The following is a 17633-nucleotide window of genomic DNA, read 5'->3' on the forward strand; positions in this document are numbered from 1 at the left end:
AGGATAATGAACTTAGCCCATCTGTCAGAGAACTGGAGGCTGTGAAGAAGGGTGTAGCTGCTATTAGAAAGCTTGGATTTATAGTTCTTAACTTTAAAGTTTAAAACAGAACTCCTGTCACTCCATAGCCACTCTCCAACTAATAAATCATGATATCCCTTTTCATTACATCCCTATATAACCCCGGCAAACAGAAAAAAATTGTTCTCAATTAAAATTTTGCACACAAAGGAGCAGGAAAACACAGGTGTAGCATATTAAACTGCTGAAGATATGGAATTTCAATTGAGGTCTGTCAGAAAAACATATTCCAACAAAAAGTGAAGGACATTTTTGCTCTTCTAGGTCTACATTGTGAACAGCTCACTTTTACAAAAACAGCTTTCAATAAGTTACACAAATTGTTGTCCTCTGAAAACCAGAAGTAGCAGAGCATTTTGCTCCTAACATAAATATCTGGCTAAAATCCTTTTATTGGGTCTGGCAGGGTGCGGCCGTAAAAAGCAATACATGTACGGGGATCTTAGATCTCCATGCTGTCTGGGGTTTGAGTCCGACCAACGACCTTTAGCTCATGTCTTCCCCCTCTCTCATAAAACCTTTTTGCCTGACAACTGCAAAATAAAGGCCACTGGAGCCAACAAAACCTTAAAAAAATATTTTTACACATGGAACAGGTCAGTAAAGATCTAGCAAATGGGGATGGTCTTAAATTATGCAGTTTCAGAAACGTCATGTATTTGATCTGTATTCTGAACTAAATTATTTCACACAGACAAGAAGCAGGTTTACTTCCAAAACCAGTATTTTATTACTATACAAGAATAATGTGACATTTACTGCCAAAGATTACATAACATTATGTTGCAAATGCAATAATTCAAGAAAACAGTAAGTATGTAAAAAAAACTATGCAGTGGCATTGAATTGATTGATAAGTTGAAGCTATGTCCTGCTTCACATCTTGGTGTTTCATAATTTGCTTTGTTATGTTGACAAATATTTTCATGAGTTAAAATGTGTACGGTTTTAAACAAATAACACTGTTGCAAGTATTTCTCTAAGAGGATCATATCTCTATGGTGTCACAGGTAAAAAAAAAAAAAAAAAAAAGCATAAAATAAAAAATATAAATTTTATGAGTTTGAAAGGATATAAAATCTTTCAAAAAATAAAAAAGTGGCATGCATTAGCATTTTTCTCCTTATATTGTGACGTCACAAAATAAAATTCAGAGAAACAATTGACTTCCAAAGTAATTTAATGAGCCCTTAGGTTAGGAGGACACTCGGCTGCACCCGGATAACATATTTGGTTTTAACCCTCTCAGGCTCAAATTACTGGCAAAGACTGGATAAGTTGTTGCAAATCTGCAACACCTGCCTGGAGAGGGTTAAATTAAACTGCATAAAATGCTTTTTGCACACTTAATCGGACTTTGAGCAGAGGAGCAACGGGGGGTCCTAAGCTTTTGGCAGCAGAAACAGAGCCCCATTCTTGTCTTTTTCTCTGCCTTGAGATACAATCTCTGCTCCTCCAGCCTGCAGCTTTGGCAGGAAGCCACTTCCTCTGATATTTTCTGCAGAGGTATTTTGAATGAAAAAAAATTGCCAACACAAAGCGAGCTTTGTGTCAACTGGCTTTGGTCGCTATATCTGTACATATTTTCTTAGGTTTGAGCAGACCCTGATAAACGTGTTGCGTCCTCACCCTCTAACCAGGTTTAGTGTGAAATATTGAAATGCTGCAATTTGTGGTAAAACATAGGATTCATCGTCGATGGACTGGCAACCTGTCCAATGTGTCTGTGCCTCTCGCCCGTTTGACCGCTGGAGATGGGCTCCAGCACCCCTACTGACCCCGGTGGGATAAGGATGTAACAAAATGGACTCATTATTTACCATGTTTTACAACAATAGTCAATATGTTTATTTATAACCACACCTTTATAATATAATCTGTTATTTTTAGATTACCTTACTCTTATTTGTAATCTCAAATGTAGTGTGAACCTCATATCTGCCTTAAAAGTGTGTCTGTAGTACAATAAGCTTTAACCTGCGCAGACAGAAAACACATACGCTCTCAATTTGGAGTCTGTGTTAATTTAAAATAATCAAGGTCTTACTTTCATCTCTGAGAAAATGAGAAGTTTTGGAAATTTACTCACTTCAAACCAATGTCTGATTTACATTCAGCAGTTTTTAGTTTTTATTACTTTTATCAGATTCAGGTTATTTCATTGACCATTGTGGGTTTTACATTTATTAACAGAGAGGTACCTACAAGTTTTAAATGATTTTTTGTGTCCTGCTTCTACACAGTCATACAGTAAGATCCTTCATATTGTTTATAGCCTCTCTTCAAACAATGGATTTAGTTAAATGAGCAAATGTGAGGAAAATACAAAAAACAGCTAAGCTTTATTTCAAGCTAATGAGGTTCATTATATGGTTGATTAAATTTGACAGTATGTGTGAACTCAAGAGACTGAATGTGAGCACCTTAGAGAAGTGAATCAAAAGGTCTTTAAAGTTTAAAGGTTTGCACATTAGACAACCCAGGTTTTGAATGTTTTTCTTTTCTTTTACCTGTAGCAGATTTATTTGTTTTCCTGTACAGGATACGTGTCACGCTAAGAGTGGAAAAAGTTTGTAAATTATTTTTCATGGTCTAATTTTTATGTCATGAAGACTGAACATTTCAACAGGGGTTGATTCAGTAGATCTAAGAGATTTATTTAGCTGAATATCAGTTGTATTTTGTTTTCCTTCCCTCAGGCACATTCAGTGAGGGAAGCCTCCTCGTTTCCCATTTCCCTTGACATCCCCGGAAGATCATCCGCAGGCTGGGTGCTCATCTTGATGCGCTGGGAAAAGTAGGCAGCGACACAAAAGACTGAAGGTTTAACATTATAAGTGTTTTGATATAATATGAAATATCAACTACTAACCTCCCAGATAGTTCCTTTTCCGCTGGCCAGTTTCCACACCATGTTGAGTGGGATCATAGACAGCGAAGACAAGGACAAAAACCAGCCAATGCAATAAGCCCACCATGGATACACATATGAATTGTTGAACTTCATTGGGGTGTATCTCAGGAGCAAAAATACAAAGGATCCCTTTAAAGGACAATGAAAAAGAAAGAACATTGTGGGATCAAAGTTAAACTTGTCATGTGGAACCAGAGATCCTGTCAAGTTACTTACAAAGCACAAAAGAGGGATGGCATACAGCCAGCAGTACTTGATAAGTGCCAGAGGTTTGTACCCAATCATGTCTTTGATGTTGTCAGAGAACCGTCCAGCTCCTGCAGGAGAGAGAAAGAGAGAGAGAGAGAGAGAGAGAGAGAGAGAAAGACTGCTTTATTGTTGAGAGGAAAATATAATGATGTGTGCAAATAGATCTGTTTTGCACACATCAAAAGAGATCCATTTTTCCCACCTAAAACGAGATGTTTAAAAGGTTGTTAAATAAAATAAACTTGTTTTTAATAAATCTATTTTTAACATTATTAATATCTCTTTTTCACCTCTCACCGTTCCCTTCACCTCACATGGCAGAAAGACCCACCGAGGTGCTAATCCGTTTAGTTGTTTTTAATATTTCAGTTATTTCTCTGCGTCTTTGAGTGAGTTTAGGTGTCAGCACTTCCTATGCTAAAAATGTTTAAAAAACTAATAAAATGAACTATAAACTGAATAAATAATTATAGCGTCATTCATTTTATACACCCTCTATTTTGTGTGAAAATACACATCTGCATGGGCTTTTTAGATATCTTTGGCAAAAATGTCAGTATAAGTCTGATGGTGGATTTCTCAATATCAAATTTAAAATAAAAACATTGAACACTTAACCCTGAAGTAAGCCTGACTGCTAGGCTAAGGGACATTTTTCTGGAATTGAAAAAACATTTTTTTAAGCCCTGTAGGTCTTTCTCACATTTCTCTGGTGTTATTTTGAGTGAATCCTAGTTGGATAAAATAATAACCACAAACATGACAGCTGTTTCTTACCATAAATCCATCCAATAATCACTGACTGGAAGATTGCCATCATAAGAAGTGTGGGTCCGCTGCACACATAGTGATCAAAGATCTGCAGAATGTAAATTCCTGCCTGAAATCAACATGAGGTCAAGTTTTGATGGAACAGTTATTATCTATGAGGATCACGTTTCCTAATATGGCACCTGATTGGTCCAGAAAACAGTCAAAACTGTTTCTTTAGCCTCACCTCTGACACGAAAAAGAGGCCAAACATGAAACTACAGGAACAGATCAGCAACAGCAAAAGCTCTCTGCGGTATCCCTTCCTGATCCTGGAAGGACAGACATCTGATAATGAGGTAATGATGCTTTCCAATCCAATAAACTACAAGGGAGAGATTCACACAGAGAGGATTTACGCTGAGGATGCATTTTATGACACACGTTGTTTTAAAATAAATTTAAGACCTTGCTATTGACCTGACTGTCGACTCCCAAAAAGATAATTATGGAGAAAAAGCAGATGGACCAGAACTGAGGCCAAGGAAGGAGAGTTACAGCTTGTGGGTAGACTATAAAGACGAGTCCAGGACCTGCAAAATAAACCACAAAGGAAATGATTTATTTAGTTTCTAGTATTGTGGGGCTGATATTAAAAGCATGGCGGCAAAAACCAGATTTATATCTGTACCTGATTCAGCAACAGTGGAAATGTCGACACCCTGCTTTTGTGACATGTACCCCAGAATTGAGAAAACAGCAAATCCAGATAAAAAACTGCTTCCACTGTTTACCAAGCAAAGATAGAAGGAATCCCTGCAAAAAGTAAAACACAAGATGTAAACAGACTGGCAACCATATCACAAGTGAAGTTGCTGTAGGAATAAACTATTAGCTTTTCTGACACAAACTAGAGCCATAAAGACTCCTTGAAGGTGCTCACCTGTAACAGTCATTGTTATACTTGTTGTAGCTCCCGAGAGTAGTCAAAAATCCCAAGCAGAGAGCAAATGAATAAAATATTTGTGTTCCAGCATCCATCCAGACCTATAACACAGTCAAAACAAGTCTGTCTAATGACTCTCAAAATAAATTAAAGGGACATGGAAAGCGGGCTGCTTGAGTCAGGGTACCTGTGGATCAGCGAGCCGTGCAGGATTGGGGTACATATAGTACTTTATACCATGTAAGGCTCCGGGAAGAGTCACTCCTCTGACTAACAGCAATACTAACAAGAAGAGGGGGAATGTAGCTGTGAAGTAGGTCGCCTGCATAAAATAATAAAAATAAAAAAAAAAACGTCATCCATCCTGTTAGCAAGATAAACTTAAAAACATTAGCTGGAAAAAGCTGTTGTTTTTTCTGAAGTTGTCGGCTTCCATGTCTGTCTAATTGCTGCCTTTCCAAAAGGTTGTGATGCACCTTCTCCTCCATGACAAGACGTCATTTATCTCCAGTACACAGTTGATGGTTATCATAATATCCTTTGTAAAAAGAAGCTAAAACACACACCCTGCATTGCACAGCTTCTCAGAGAAAGAGAAGCCTCAATTTACATATAAGTGAAACCAAACTCTCATTAATTATTGATCGTTTTAATTTGTATGTTTGTGTGAATAAGTACTGGAGACATTGAAAAATGCAATAAAACAGGCTAAAAGCATTGGTTACTTTATTGAATCTAGATTATTTTTCCTCTGAGTTATCAAACTAACATACACAAAAGATGATTCTTACATCCATCCATCCCTCCAGTGTAATTCTGGTTTTACCTTTCCAGTGGATCTCACTCCCTTCCAAACACAGAAATAGCAGATAATCCAGGACAGGAGAAGGCACAAAGAAAGGTCCCATCGTATGTTTCCCAACGTCTCTATGCCAGTGGAAATATTTAAAACCCGCCGCCTGTAACATTAGATGCACTTTAAGGGCACGTACAGAATTGTTTTTAAAATGTTCACTTTTTTAGTACAATACATTTTTACTCATGAATATGAGCCCTGAGAGCTACCTTAAAAAGCTCAATTACACTTAAAATGCAATTATTTTTCCACTATAGTATATTATAATTGTCATTGTTTTTCTTTAAACAAATATATAAGGGGGCAAATACTGCATAAAATAAAAATAAATATGCATTTTATGGATCTAATCAATTTGACACTCAGAACAACTGATTTGTAATATGATTCTTGGAATTGGAAAATATATCTTTGCAAAATATTTTGTGTTAACAGATAAAGAAGTTGCAATACACAATAACCTGAGGTGTCATGTGGGTTTAATCAGTTGCATGTCCTGACTGACAGATCAAAAAGGTTCACAACAAAATGTCTAATACCAAAATTTCATCTTCATCAGTTTACAAGCCCTGCACCCAAATGTGTCATTTAATGTTCTTAGTATCTTTGGTATAGTGGAGTTTACCCATATTTTCACTGATTAGATAAAATTTCAAACAAGAGGGAGCTAAGAATCCTTTGAGTGATAAAGAAGGTTTGTGTTTGTCAAAAAATGTTCCAGGACTTACTGCCAAAACTCCAGAACAGAGGATGACAAAGATGCATTCATTGAAGAGGTCCAGTTGGCAGAGCCATTATAGTGGTTTAGTACCACACAGTTATCTGAAATATGTCAAAAGGTTTTAGAATATGTATGCACAGTGAAATTATTCTAAAAGGATAAAAATAGCTATGTGGTTTGTCACATAGCAAAAATAAACTTCAATGTATTTTATTGCACTTTATCCAATAGATGAGCACATTTACATTGCTGCGACATGGAAGGAAAATAATACTAATATAAAAACACAAAGTCTAATATGTGTGTATGTATTCAGTCCTCCTGCCTTTTGCCGTGTCCCTGTCAGCTTCAGTAGAGTTTCTGCCTCTCTGAAAATCAGATTTTGAACTTTAACTAGATCTTCCTAACACACAAACCAAACATGCCTTCATCTAAACTGTATTGTGCCTGTTTCTGTGTTTGTGGTCTTGTTCTGCTGGAAAGTTCATCTGTACCATGTTTTTTTCCCCAGGATTGGCATAGATTTTGCTCCCTTCATCTTCACTATGAACTGTGATGCATCTTCCCACCATATTTCACCTTTGCAATGGTGTGCTATTGGGGCAGATATTTATACATAGTATTTTGCATGTAACACAAAATGTTCATATTTAGTCTAATATGATCAGAACACCTCTCATATTCCAACTCTTACATTAGTGACAGCTTTGTGCTGAGCTCGACTAATAAACGTCTAAGGCGCAAATCTCTCACACTGTGGATCTTTTGGCTCTGATGTTGGATTAAATAATTCTCTGCGAGACAAAACTGATGTTTGATAACCTAACTTTGATTTTGCCCTCTGGGAATCAAAAAGATGTTTGTTCTGTTTTTTTATATATATAATTCTATTTATGTTGGACTGTCATATTAAATTCACACAAAATACATAAATATTTCTTGTCTGAGTTAACAAGACAAATTGTGGAAAACTTCAATGAGGGTGAATACTTTTACATGCCTCATAAGTCTAAACCCTTTAAGATTTTTATTTTACCTGTTACAGTCTTAACAGCGTACTGCTATTAAATTCAGTGTTGTGTTTTATTTCAGAGCAATGTGTCATAGTTAATGAATTTACCGGTGTTCCACACGTTGTTGCAGCTTGTCCAGGGCAACTCTGTGGAGAACGAAGCGAAGAAGTAGAGGAAAGCCCAGGCCAGAACTACGATATAGCTGACACTAGCATAAAAAATAATCATCTGGCTGGCATATCCCAATCCTAGAAATAACCAATAACATAATTATCGTTTTTTTTCTTTAAGTTTACTGCATTTCATTTCAATTATTACACTCTTTGTGAACTTGCTTACCTTCAAACAAGGGGCAGACCTTTCTCCAGCACATGATTCCCCCCTGACTGGTGTACTGACCCAGTGATGTTTCCAGTATGAACATGGGAATTCCACAGGTAACAAGAAAAAGTCCATAAGGAATGAAGAATGCCCCTGGAAATGCCAATAGATGTTAATAAGAACTGTGAACATATAGTCAGACCAAAAAGCAGTCTTCAAAGAATGACTTCAGTCATTAAGGCAAAGAAAAAAACTATGAAAACCAACCTGACTATGTGAAAGGTTCCCCATTTGTTAAATAATAAACAGCCACTAGATGGCACTGTTTTAATAGTTTCAAAGAATCTGACATGTCGCAATTAGGCTTAGTGTTTTCATTTTGATGTTTGAAATTTGAGGTAACATGTCAATCTAGGTCATTAGATCCTGCAGGCAGTAATTAAAAAAAATAAATCCTAAATTCTTGACACAAAAGAGACTGAGGTCTTTACAGTCTTATGGTTTCATATCCTCTATAAAGGAAGTCTCTGAGTCTCTAGTCCATTTCTCAAGAAATATTAACTATGAGTTAATATTTAGTGCAAAGAGTAATAATGAGGTTTGATGAACAGCTACAATTGTAGGCTAAATATTATGTTTCTTACTCCCTGTATTAAGTGCTAAAATAAGTTTTGTGAAGCCATTAAAAATCTATAGATACTGTGACATCCACGATAAAACGCCGGTGTGAATTTGGCTTCTGTGTGGCTGACTTAGTTACTTATACAAATAAAAAAGAAGACAAATCTTGATTGAAAGAAAAGCATTTTGAAATAAAAACTAGTATCATTGTACTATTATTATAGTAGTAGTAATACTACAATTAAAATCAAATTTCACTAGTAATAATGCATTTCTTTCAGTGATTTGTCTATTTTCTCATGCTAAGAGCAAATACAACATTAAATAAAATCTTACATAGCATGTTAGTACTGTGTCATAGTCTTGTTCACATTTAACAACATTACATCCAACTTAAATACTAAAAAGCTAGACTAATAAAAATAGGAAATGCAATTCAAAACATAATGATATTGTGTAACATACTACCGTGCTTAAACACGCTCAGGGTGGCGAAGAAGCTGGTGCCTATTTCCAGCGAGAAGCGTGGTACGCAATAGACAACTCAAAAAACCATTGCACATTATGAACAGTAATTAAAAAACAAAAAGAATATTAGCAAAGAGTTGATTTAATTTTGTAGCTCAAAACACTAAGTGAACCACATTATAAAGAATATTCACATGCAGATTAATGTTTTTGAGATTGTTTTTGTTAACTCTGATTTTCTGCATACTTGTAATGCAAAGATTAAAATTACATCAGATTGTTTTAATACAAATTTGTGAATTTAATAGAAAGAATGTTTAATACTGGAAGGTTATTTTCAGATAGTATTTTAATCTCTCAAGCGAGCCTCATTAAATTACATATTCCAATTTGTTGAATATGTATGTATTTTATTTTAAGAATTCTGATAAATGCCTACAATTGAAATTACTATTATTATTGATAAGCTCTTTCCTAATTAATTGGGGAGTTTTTTTCTTAAAAGAGATGTGTTCAGCCTTTTAGTTATTTATTTCTGTTTGAATAAAAAAATGGCACTTGGAATTGGTCAACCCAACATCTCACAAAAAATAAACAGAAATAAAGAATCCAATTTTAATTTTAAAAATTGCTGTTTAATCCATATGTTTCAACATGTTTTAATTTCATATGGATGAAATTAAAACATTGTGAACTTGTCTAAATGACTTCATATGCTAAAAATACAATAACTATAATAATATAATAACAGTTGTAAATAACCAGCTCTTAAACACCTTTTGTGCGTAAATTAAGTGAAAAAAGTCAAAGAGAAAAAGATACCACAGAAAAGAGATTTTTTGGGAACAGTGTCTTTTCTAATGTCTTTTTAATTTAAAAAATTAAAATGGCTTGTGAAAAATATTAACAACCATTTTTTTTAAAATATAAGAGATCAGAATAACTGTTAAATAGAGGAAAAAGTGTTACATATTCATAAAAAGTCAAACTGGGTTAATCTAACCACTATGTATTGCACATGGTGAAGATTAAAATTACATTAAATTAGATGTTTTTGTAAGAACACAGAAAACAATTTCATAACCTTCAATTAACACATTAAAAGTGACAAAACAACACTTACCTCCACCATTCTTGTAGCAAAGGTATGGAAATCTCCACACATTTCCAAGTCCCACAGTGGCACCAGTCACAGACAGAATAAACTCCTTTTTGCTCTCCCACTTGCCGCGCTCCTTCACAGACGGCAAAGCCGCCTTTGTGGGGAAGTGGCACAGCTTCCACAGAGAGCCAGCCATCCTCAGAGGCTGACAATTGTACAGTGACTAATGTAGCTCTTCCACTTGCTCAATTGTCTTTCTGAGAATCAAGGCAGAATCATGGGTTACCTAACAGTTGCCTAATTGACAGGCTAGCCTTTAATGAAACCACAAGAGGGACCTCTGTCTGCTTCCCTGTACTTGATTTCCAGCATTATAAACCACAAAGTGGCACAGGGGGATTTTTATTTAAGGCTTCCAAACATAGTGCTGCTGTATTTGATTGCATGAATGTTGACCTCTATTTACGTTCGAGTGTCTAATAACCGCAGAGCTATGCATATTTTGATATCTTTACTGAATGTGTTAACGGTTCAGTATTTTTCTGTGCAAGCAACAACATTCGTCAAATTCACTTTTGTGTCTTTGTGCAATAACGATTCAGTAAATCTAAGCCTAAGAATAAATGAACAATGAATAGGTTGTTTTTTTCTATGACATTCACGGTATTGTTTTACAAGGCTGATTTTTTTTAATCTACAACAATTAAAGTTTCATAAATGGCGGAAAAAGATCCAAAAACTGCAGTTAACCAGAAAAACTCTTTAATTCTTTTCACATATTTCAATTCCCTGTAAGATGTCTCTAGATATCAGATTTCTAAACTCACTTGAGGGCTTTCAATCATTCTTATTTCTCAGAAAACATTTTTGTGCAGTTTAGTATTTCAAAGTCACAGCAGGGAACACCTTTTTGATCCCCTGGTGAAGACAGAGTAACCCTCCTGTTGCAGCCGGTAGATCGATTAAAATAATCCCTCCTTTCTGCATCAATATTTCAGTAATGTCCATGACACTGTGTATGCAACAAGTTGCTAGTCAGTAATTAATAAACCTTTTATGAAGTCTTACACGTTGATAACCTTTTGGTCTGTATAAAACATCTGTCTGGGCTTCTTTTATTTTTAGGTTTGTCAAAAATGTAATTTCCCTCTTACAGAGAAATGAGCTGAATGAAAGAAATCAAACAAGGACTGAATGAGAAGGATAATATTCATAACATTACTTCCTAATGTCCGAAGACAATCGTATCTGTGCAAATCATATTTCATCTGCCCCAAAGATTTAGATTAAATATTGTTCGCTATATATGGTGCATCAACAAATTAGAATGTCATGTAAAAGTTCATTTATTCCGACAATGCAGATCATAAAGTCTTAGTTTTCTTCTGCTAATTTGGATAATCATATGGTAACTTAAAATACACTTGCTCAGAAGATAGAAATATTAGTTAAAATGAATTACAAAAAGGACTTTTAATGCAGACATCTTGTGCAATGTGTTACACATTTCTTGGAAAAATATAGGCTTGACAGTTGCACGGCACAAAGTCTTGCACCCTCCCTCAAGAGGGTACGCTAAGGAAGGTCAAAACAAAAATGGTGAATGTTCAGAGTGCTGTAACTAAACATATAAATGTAAAGTTGGGTGGGAGGTATGGATAACACAAAGAGAGGGCTGTCACCAATGATCCAAAGCTTCTACAAGAGACATCTAACCTCAGACAGTCTCAAGGAAAAGTAAACTTTCTGCCTTTTTAAATAGAGCTCTTATGCCTAGTACAGAGAACGCAGCAGTCAACATTCCTCTCTGTTATATTGATCAATGTCAAGTATTAGCTGGAGTTAAGCATGAGTGCGACCGTGGAAAAAAGCTTTCTGAAAAATAGATTGCCCTGTTTCTATGTCCTGTTCTGTCAGGACAGAGAACGTGTTTCCAGAACTGGGAAAACAGATGTTTTCTGGTCAAGAAACCATACACTGTTCGCCTCTGAACTACTTCTGCATACTTTGTGCTATTCAAACATTCAACTTTTACCATATTTTGCTCATTCAGGGCATTATTGCTATCGTATTTTCTGGACTATAGAGCACACCTTACTATCAGTCGCACCTACAAAAAAAAAAAAAATGGAATCGCACCTGTATAAGCTGCTGGTATCTCCTTATGTTTAAGGCATATCTGGTTTTTTGTTTTTTTTAGTTGCACCAATAAAAGTGTGACCTTAAGAAGCTGACCACTGAAGGAAAACACACAGTAGCCCCTGTTGCAGAAGACGGGCCGTCACGGTGCATAACCTCACACCGACTGTGATGTAGGGTCATGTGAGACAGTGATGTGTAAGTTCCTGGAGTGGTGGCAAAGGTACTAAAGATTATTTTTGATAGGGCCATGATCAGCTAACAACAGGTGTTGGGTAACTTCAGCATGCTGGCTGAGGGGGGAGGAAGCTTTTTCTAACACCACAGAGCCAGATGCTCTGCTTCAGTCGAGCGCCAATACATACATACATATATATATGTGTGTGTGTGATAGAGAAAGACCCAAGTTGTTCCAATGTGAAAGCTGAAATGATAATGAATAAACTCAACTAAACTATTGCATAATTATGTTTTAGGTTGTGCAGCTGTTAATTTTCACTCTTTTTATTTATCTTTTGTGCTTTTTTGTTAAAAACTGTTGTGATACTGGAAGTTTTCAATGTAAAACATCGAAGACCTAAATTCTTGTCATCAATTCATTGCACTGGAGTCCAGCATATTAATCAATCTGCTAAAATCCATTACAATTAATCTACATATAGAGCACAGGACAAAAAGAATTCAGGTTGTGAAATAGTAAAACACCTCTGTCAGATCTTGAAGCCGCTATTTTACCAGACATTGTGATAACAGGACAACTTGATGGATTAAAACGTTTCCAGGTCATGAGGTGTTCCTTTGAAGACATGGTTAAGGTCAGAATACCAAACATTTGGTTAAAGTTACAAAGTAATCTTTCACATGACAATCATGACAACTCAGAGCCCCTGGTTAACCTAAAGTTGTATGAACACACCAAAAGGTACATTGCCTAAAAAAAATATTCACCCCCTTGGTTGTTTCACCCTTTTCCTTGCTCTTGTATGATCGCATTAGTCCTGTGCTCAGTTCGATGCACTGACTTACAAGTGCTCAGAGATAAGACTTTAGAATAGCTCTGCTTGTTGATAAGTGCCTTTGAGATCTAGTGCCAAAGTACATTTTCTACATATTAGAAACACATGAACCAGCTCAGACTCTGAGAATGTCAGCCAGTGGTCTCCTGCTGGTGCCAGAGTCAGAACCACACACTGTGAGGCCACGTTTCAACGTTCAGCTCCTATCTGGGACAGTCTTCCTGAAGAAGTGAGACTTTTATCATCTTTAAATACAAGCTGAAGACAGTTTGTGGGAGCTTGACTGCCAAACATTTAGCTCCATCCATCTTCCCATCAACTCTAAGCAGTTTGCCCAGTCTGATGACTGGGCAAACAGTCATCAGACTGTTTGCCCAGTCTGATGACTGGGCAAACAGCTCTGGTGAGTTTCACCACTGATTATAATTATAGGGAAGCAGCATTCACAAACAACACAGAATGAGCCCTGGTGACAAGAAGGCCGTCTTCCTAGCCATGTTTTTACTCTTCTACAAAGAGCTTACAATTTCCCTTCAAGCCACCAGCTGCTCATGGTTTCCGATAAAAGGACTTGCGTTGACATTTGTTTAATAAATTTAAAGCGTGTGATTACTGGTCATCAGAGTAACAAAGAAAATTGTTGATGTTATGTGAAACAGCTGGCTGCTGTCTACTTATGCCTGGTGGGCTTGAATGCTCAGGACTTTTCCAAAATGTGCGAGTATGAGCTCACAGAAAGCCCCCTCTGTTTCAAACCTCTGAGGAAAATATTCCTGAATGCATGACACCAAGAGATGTACAGTCAAAGACGGGACGTGAGCCATCAAGAATGGAACACAGGACAATTGAAGGAAAGGCATGCATGGTAGTCTTGTCTATAAAGCACAGCTGCAAACGTTTGCATTGAATATTAAACTATTAACTATTCAGCCACGTTTCTTGTCCCAGTTAGGCACCAATATAAAGATTGTAATTTCTCAGCAGTCGGAAACATTCTGACAAACCAGAGCATTTTATGACTGTAGATCATAAAATCTGCAGTCAACAAAATATTGCTTAAACAGATGGCTTTTCAAAAACATTTTCCCCACATTTACACATCTTTGTTGATGTCTTTCCAGATTTATGCATCAAAGTCTTTTTTGTCTCTGGAATGCAGAACAAAACCAGTTGGTGCATGGTTTTGCAGCTGCAGGCCTGTAATGTGGGTCAGAAGTATTCCTTGGTTGTTTCCCAGGGATCAGACTTCTCACACCTTCTAGCAGAAATCTTCTTAAGATTCTGAAACACTAGAGATCATTGTATTATTTATATCTGTCTTGGCTGTGCTGTTCTTGTGAATTAAACCAAAAATGATCACAATCTTTGATGACTCTACATTAAAAGCAACTTGATTTAGAGGTTACTTCTCTAGAATTTAGTTACTATGTCATCAAATTTATAAAAACATTGGTCCTAACATCAGCCTTTGATATTGAGTATTGCACAGGTCTTATTAACAGACTGAAAGATTTATTTGCCATCTTTGCTTGTCAAAGTTACAATTGATTTTAAAATGTTAGTCTTTAAGAGTACTTAATGGACAGGCCACTGTAAAATGTGCAAAATAAACAAAGTCTACTTACTTTCTTACATTTGGTTAATGCAGCTCAGTGTTGTTGTGATGTATTTTGGTGATTGATAGCTATTCTTGTTTTTTTGCAAACAAATGTGCAAAGTTTGTAGCATGCAAATGGATCCAAAACAACAGACAGCATTTGATTTTTATTTCAAACTGCACAAATGTCAAAATGATATTTGTGTATTATAAACCTGTATGTTGATTAAAAAAACAAAATAAAAAAAAGCTTGAATGCCACTAAGTAATAGATAATGTACATAGATGTAATCCAAAGGTCTCCTTGTCCTACACTTTCCTTTGTTCCTGTCCCACATGATCATGTTCTGCATCTGAAGCCAGTTTGAACACAAATCAAGCATCAAGTAGCTTTACAGTGCAGGAGTCAGGAAGCCAAAGGGACTTTAAACACAAACCTTTCTTTCATGATCCAGAGCTGACATCAGGCAGGATGGCAGGCTGCCTACACATCTGCAAAATATGGCAGAAATAATTGACTCATGCAGAAAAATAGAGACCATAGAAAGCTTACACATATATTCACTCTAAGTAAAACAAAAAACTGGAACATTTAAACTGTATAAACAAGGGATATAAAAAGAATATAATAATAGTAATTAATGATACATAAATTAATTTTACTTACATTTCTTTATTTAAGCAAACTTCAAGGGTTTTTTACATTTATTTTTGAGGATCTTAACAAATGAAGAACTGCTTCAGATATGTAATTGTAAGACTATACATAATTTGTAGCTGGATTACAGAAACTCCTGTGGACAAGGGTTTCTCAAAATGTCCAGGATACATTTCAGCAAAATGTTCAAATCAATGTGTTACCCAACAGAGGGGCTCAAAAACAAAAAATCTGAAAGCAAAATATCTTTTCTGAACTTCTATTCAACAGCACAACTGTGTGTAACACAGCCTCAGTTATTTCTGGACTGCACAAAAAGATCAAGCACACACACAATGTTTATTTTTAATATATAAGATCCTGATAATGTCACTGGTGCATCAAAGATTTGAAATAAGAAAACATTCCTGGACTTGTTTGAATAATACATTTTTCTATCTGAAGCAGCGTTGGTGCCATTTTTAATAATAACGACACCTCTGAGTAGAAGAATGATAGTTTTTCTAAGCGAATTTGAATAACATTGCCACGCGAACCAAAACTCCTCACCAGTTGGTGGCGGTAATGTGAACTGAACAGCTGTTTGCCAATCGCCTTTCTCCAGAAGAAGAAGTCGAGGAAGAAGAAAATAAGCATGTGTTTGTGTGTGACTTTTACCACCAGAGGGCAGTAGACTTCCAGCATCAAGAGGACTCGACAGGAACTGAAAGAAGAAGACTGAAAGCCGCTCCAGGATCGGTTTGAATGAACCACCAGCTTTGATAGTTTGTTCATTTGTTTTGTCGAAGTGGTTTGTTAGGTTTTCTCGGACTTGTGTCCTGCTGTGTGACGTTAAAATGTCCGGGATCCCTCCAGACACGTGGCAGCCGCCCACCGTCGCTTTGGAGACCACGTCAGTATGAAAACACTACATGCTAAACTTGCTAGCTTTACTTTTTGCGTGCACGGAGACGTGCCTCTGAACGCAACTGAACGACGAACGTACCAGTGTTAATATCGTAACTTCATATTTTCACTCCGAGGTGGTGCTGCAGAGCATGATCTCATTTTAACAGATCGACACTAATGGCAGATGATGTTTTTTTTATTGTTGTTTTGTTAAGGATGGGCACGGTTCTGGTGGAGCTTTACTGGAGCCATGCCCCAAAAACCTGCAAGAACTTCGCAGAGCTGGGCAGGAGAGGCTACTACAACAACACCAAGTTTCACCGGATTATCAAAGACTTCATGGTGCAGGCGGGGGATCCTACAGGAACAGGTGGATTTGACACAAAGCAGCCTAAAGAAAGGATGGAAGTTATGCACATCCCTTTATAAATAACTTAAAACGTTCAGAGTCCTTTAACCTCCATTATTCTGATGCTCCTAATTAAAATCAAGTTCTGCCAGGTCCATTAAGAAGTCAGAGTCACTACCAGTCGATAATTTAATTTCAGTACAAATACTGATAATTTTAAAGAGTTTTTCGGGACAAACCATATCATGAAACAGAATCAATGTAGTAGACAAAAAATAAATAAATACCAAGGACCTGTATGTGATTTTTATTTTGGTTGCTTGGCTAAATCTGCAGCTACTGATCTTTGTTTTGACCCCTAGGTCGAGGCGGTGCCTCCATTTATGGTAAACAGTTTGAGGATGAACTTCACCCAGACCTGAAATTTACAGGTAATCCCAGGGAAAAAATATGTCAACACACAGGTGGAATTTATCCACATTCTACATTTAATTTAGAATTTTAAATCAATAAATGTCTTTTTTTTTTTTTTTGCTATACTTTATCTTGTGATTGGCCAAAAGTGCATTGGTTTTTCTGTTAAGATCATTTGCATCTTAAGCATCTGTGAACATCAGAAAACCACCTCTTTTCTTTTTCTTTTATTCCAGGTGCTGGAATTCTGGCCATGGCCAACGCAGGACCAGACACCAACGGAAGTCAGTTCTTCCTCACCCTCGGACCCACGCAGTGGCTCGACGGGAAGCATAGTATTTTTGGAAGAGTGTGCCAAGGCATGGGCGTGCTAAACCGGATTGGGCTGGTGGAAACAAACAGTCAAGATCGTCCGGTCGATGATATTAAAATTGTCAGAGCCATTTTACCTAATTAGACAAAATGCCTCTTTTTAATTTTTTTTTTTTTTATTGCTTTTGAAAATAAATATTAAAACTTCGCACAAGTTT

General features: G+C 36.4%; 2 protein-coding genes across 2 annotated transcripts; one reads left to right on the forward strand and one right to left on the reverse strand.

The window, feature by feature from the left end:
• Window positions 1-1243: 1243 nt before the first annotated feature.
• Window positions 1244-10374, reverse strand: LOC129354012 (sodium- and chloride-dependent GABA transporter 2-like). The gene is made up of 14 exons (XM_055023495.1): window positions 10064-10374; window positions 7870-8004; window positions 7638-7778; window positions 6525-6618; window positions 5767-5899; window positions 5128-5262; window positions 4938-5041; window positions 4686-4810; window positions 4475-4587; window positions 4242-4379; window positions 4022-4124; window positions 3212-3312; window positions 2954-3124; window positions 1244-2869 (listed from the first exon to the last, which is right to left on the reverse strand). The coding sequence occupies exons 1-14, from the start codon at window positions 10236-10238 to the stop codon at window positions 2777-2779; spliced, it is 1761 nt and encodes a 586-aa protein (XP_054879470.1). The 5' UTR covers window positions 10239-10374; the 3' UTR covers window positions 1244-2776.
• Window positions 10375-16135: 5761 nt separating this feature from the next.
• On the forward strand, window positions 16136-17623 carry ppil1 (peptidylprolyl isomerase (cyclophilin)-like 1). Its single transcript, XM_055023593.1, has 4 exons — window positions 16136-16344; window positions 16556-16710; window positions 17052-17120; window positions 17340-17623. Exons 1-4 carry the CDS (start codon window positions 16289-16291, stop codon window positions 17558-17560), a joined length of 501 nt encoding a protein of 166 aa, XP_054879568.1. The 5' UTR covers window positions 16136-16288; the 3' UTR covers window positions 17561-17623.
• The last annotated feature ends 10 nt before the right edge of the window (window positions 17624-17633 follow it).

This window comes from Poeciliopsis prolifica, unplaced genomic scaffold (genome assembly GCF_027474105.1).
Source record: "Poeciliopsis prolifica strain line A6 unplaced genomic scaffold, Auburn_PproV2 SCAFFOLD003, whole genome shotgun sequence".
Classification (NCBI taxonomy): domain Eukaryota; kingdom Metazoa; phylum Chordata; class Actinopteri; order Cyprinodontiformes; family Poeciliidae; genus Poeciliopsis; species Poeciliopsis prolifica.

What these genes read in the sequence shown, in the direction of transcription:
- ppil1 (XM_055023593.1), top strand. Translation starts at nt 16,289, where the DNA reads ATGTCCGGGATCCCTCCAGACACGTGGCAGCCGCCCACCGTCGCTTTG. An exon ending in ACCGTCGCTTTGGAGACCAC is followed by an intron (nt 16,345 to 16,555) that starts GTCAGTATGAAA and finishes TGTTTTGTTAAG; the next exon opens with GATGGGCACGGTTCTGGTGG. An exon ending in GGGGGATCCTACAGGAACAG is followed by an intron (nt 16,711 to 17,051) that starts GTGGATTTGACA and finishes TTTGACCCCTAG; the next exon opens with GTCGAGGCGGTGCCTCCATT.
- LOC129354012 (XM_055023495.1), bottom strand. Translation starts at nt 10,238, where the DNA reads ATGGCTGGCTCTCTGTGGAAGCTGTGCCACTTCCCCACAAAGGCGGCT. An exon ending in GAGTGAGATCCACTGGAAAG is followed by an intron (nt 5,263 to 5,766) that starts GTAAAACCAGAA and finishes TATTTTATGCAG; the next exon opens with GCGACCTACTTCACAGCTAC. An exon ending in GATTATTGGATGGATTTATG is followed by an intron (nt 3,313 to 4,021) that starts GTAAGAAACAGC and finishes TCTCTCCTGCAG; the next exon opens with GAGCTGGACGGTTCTCTGAC.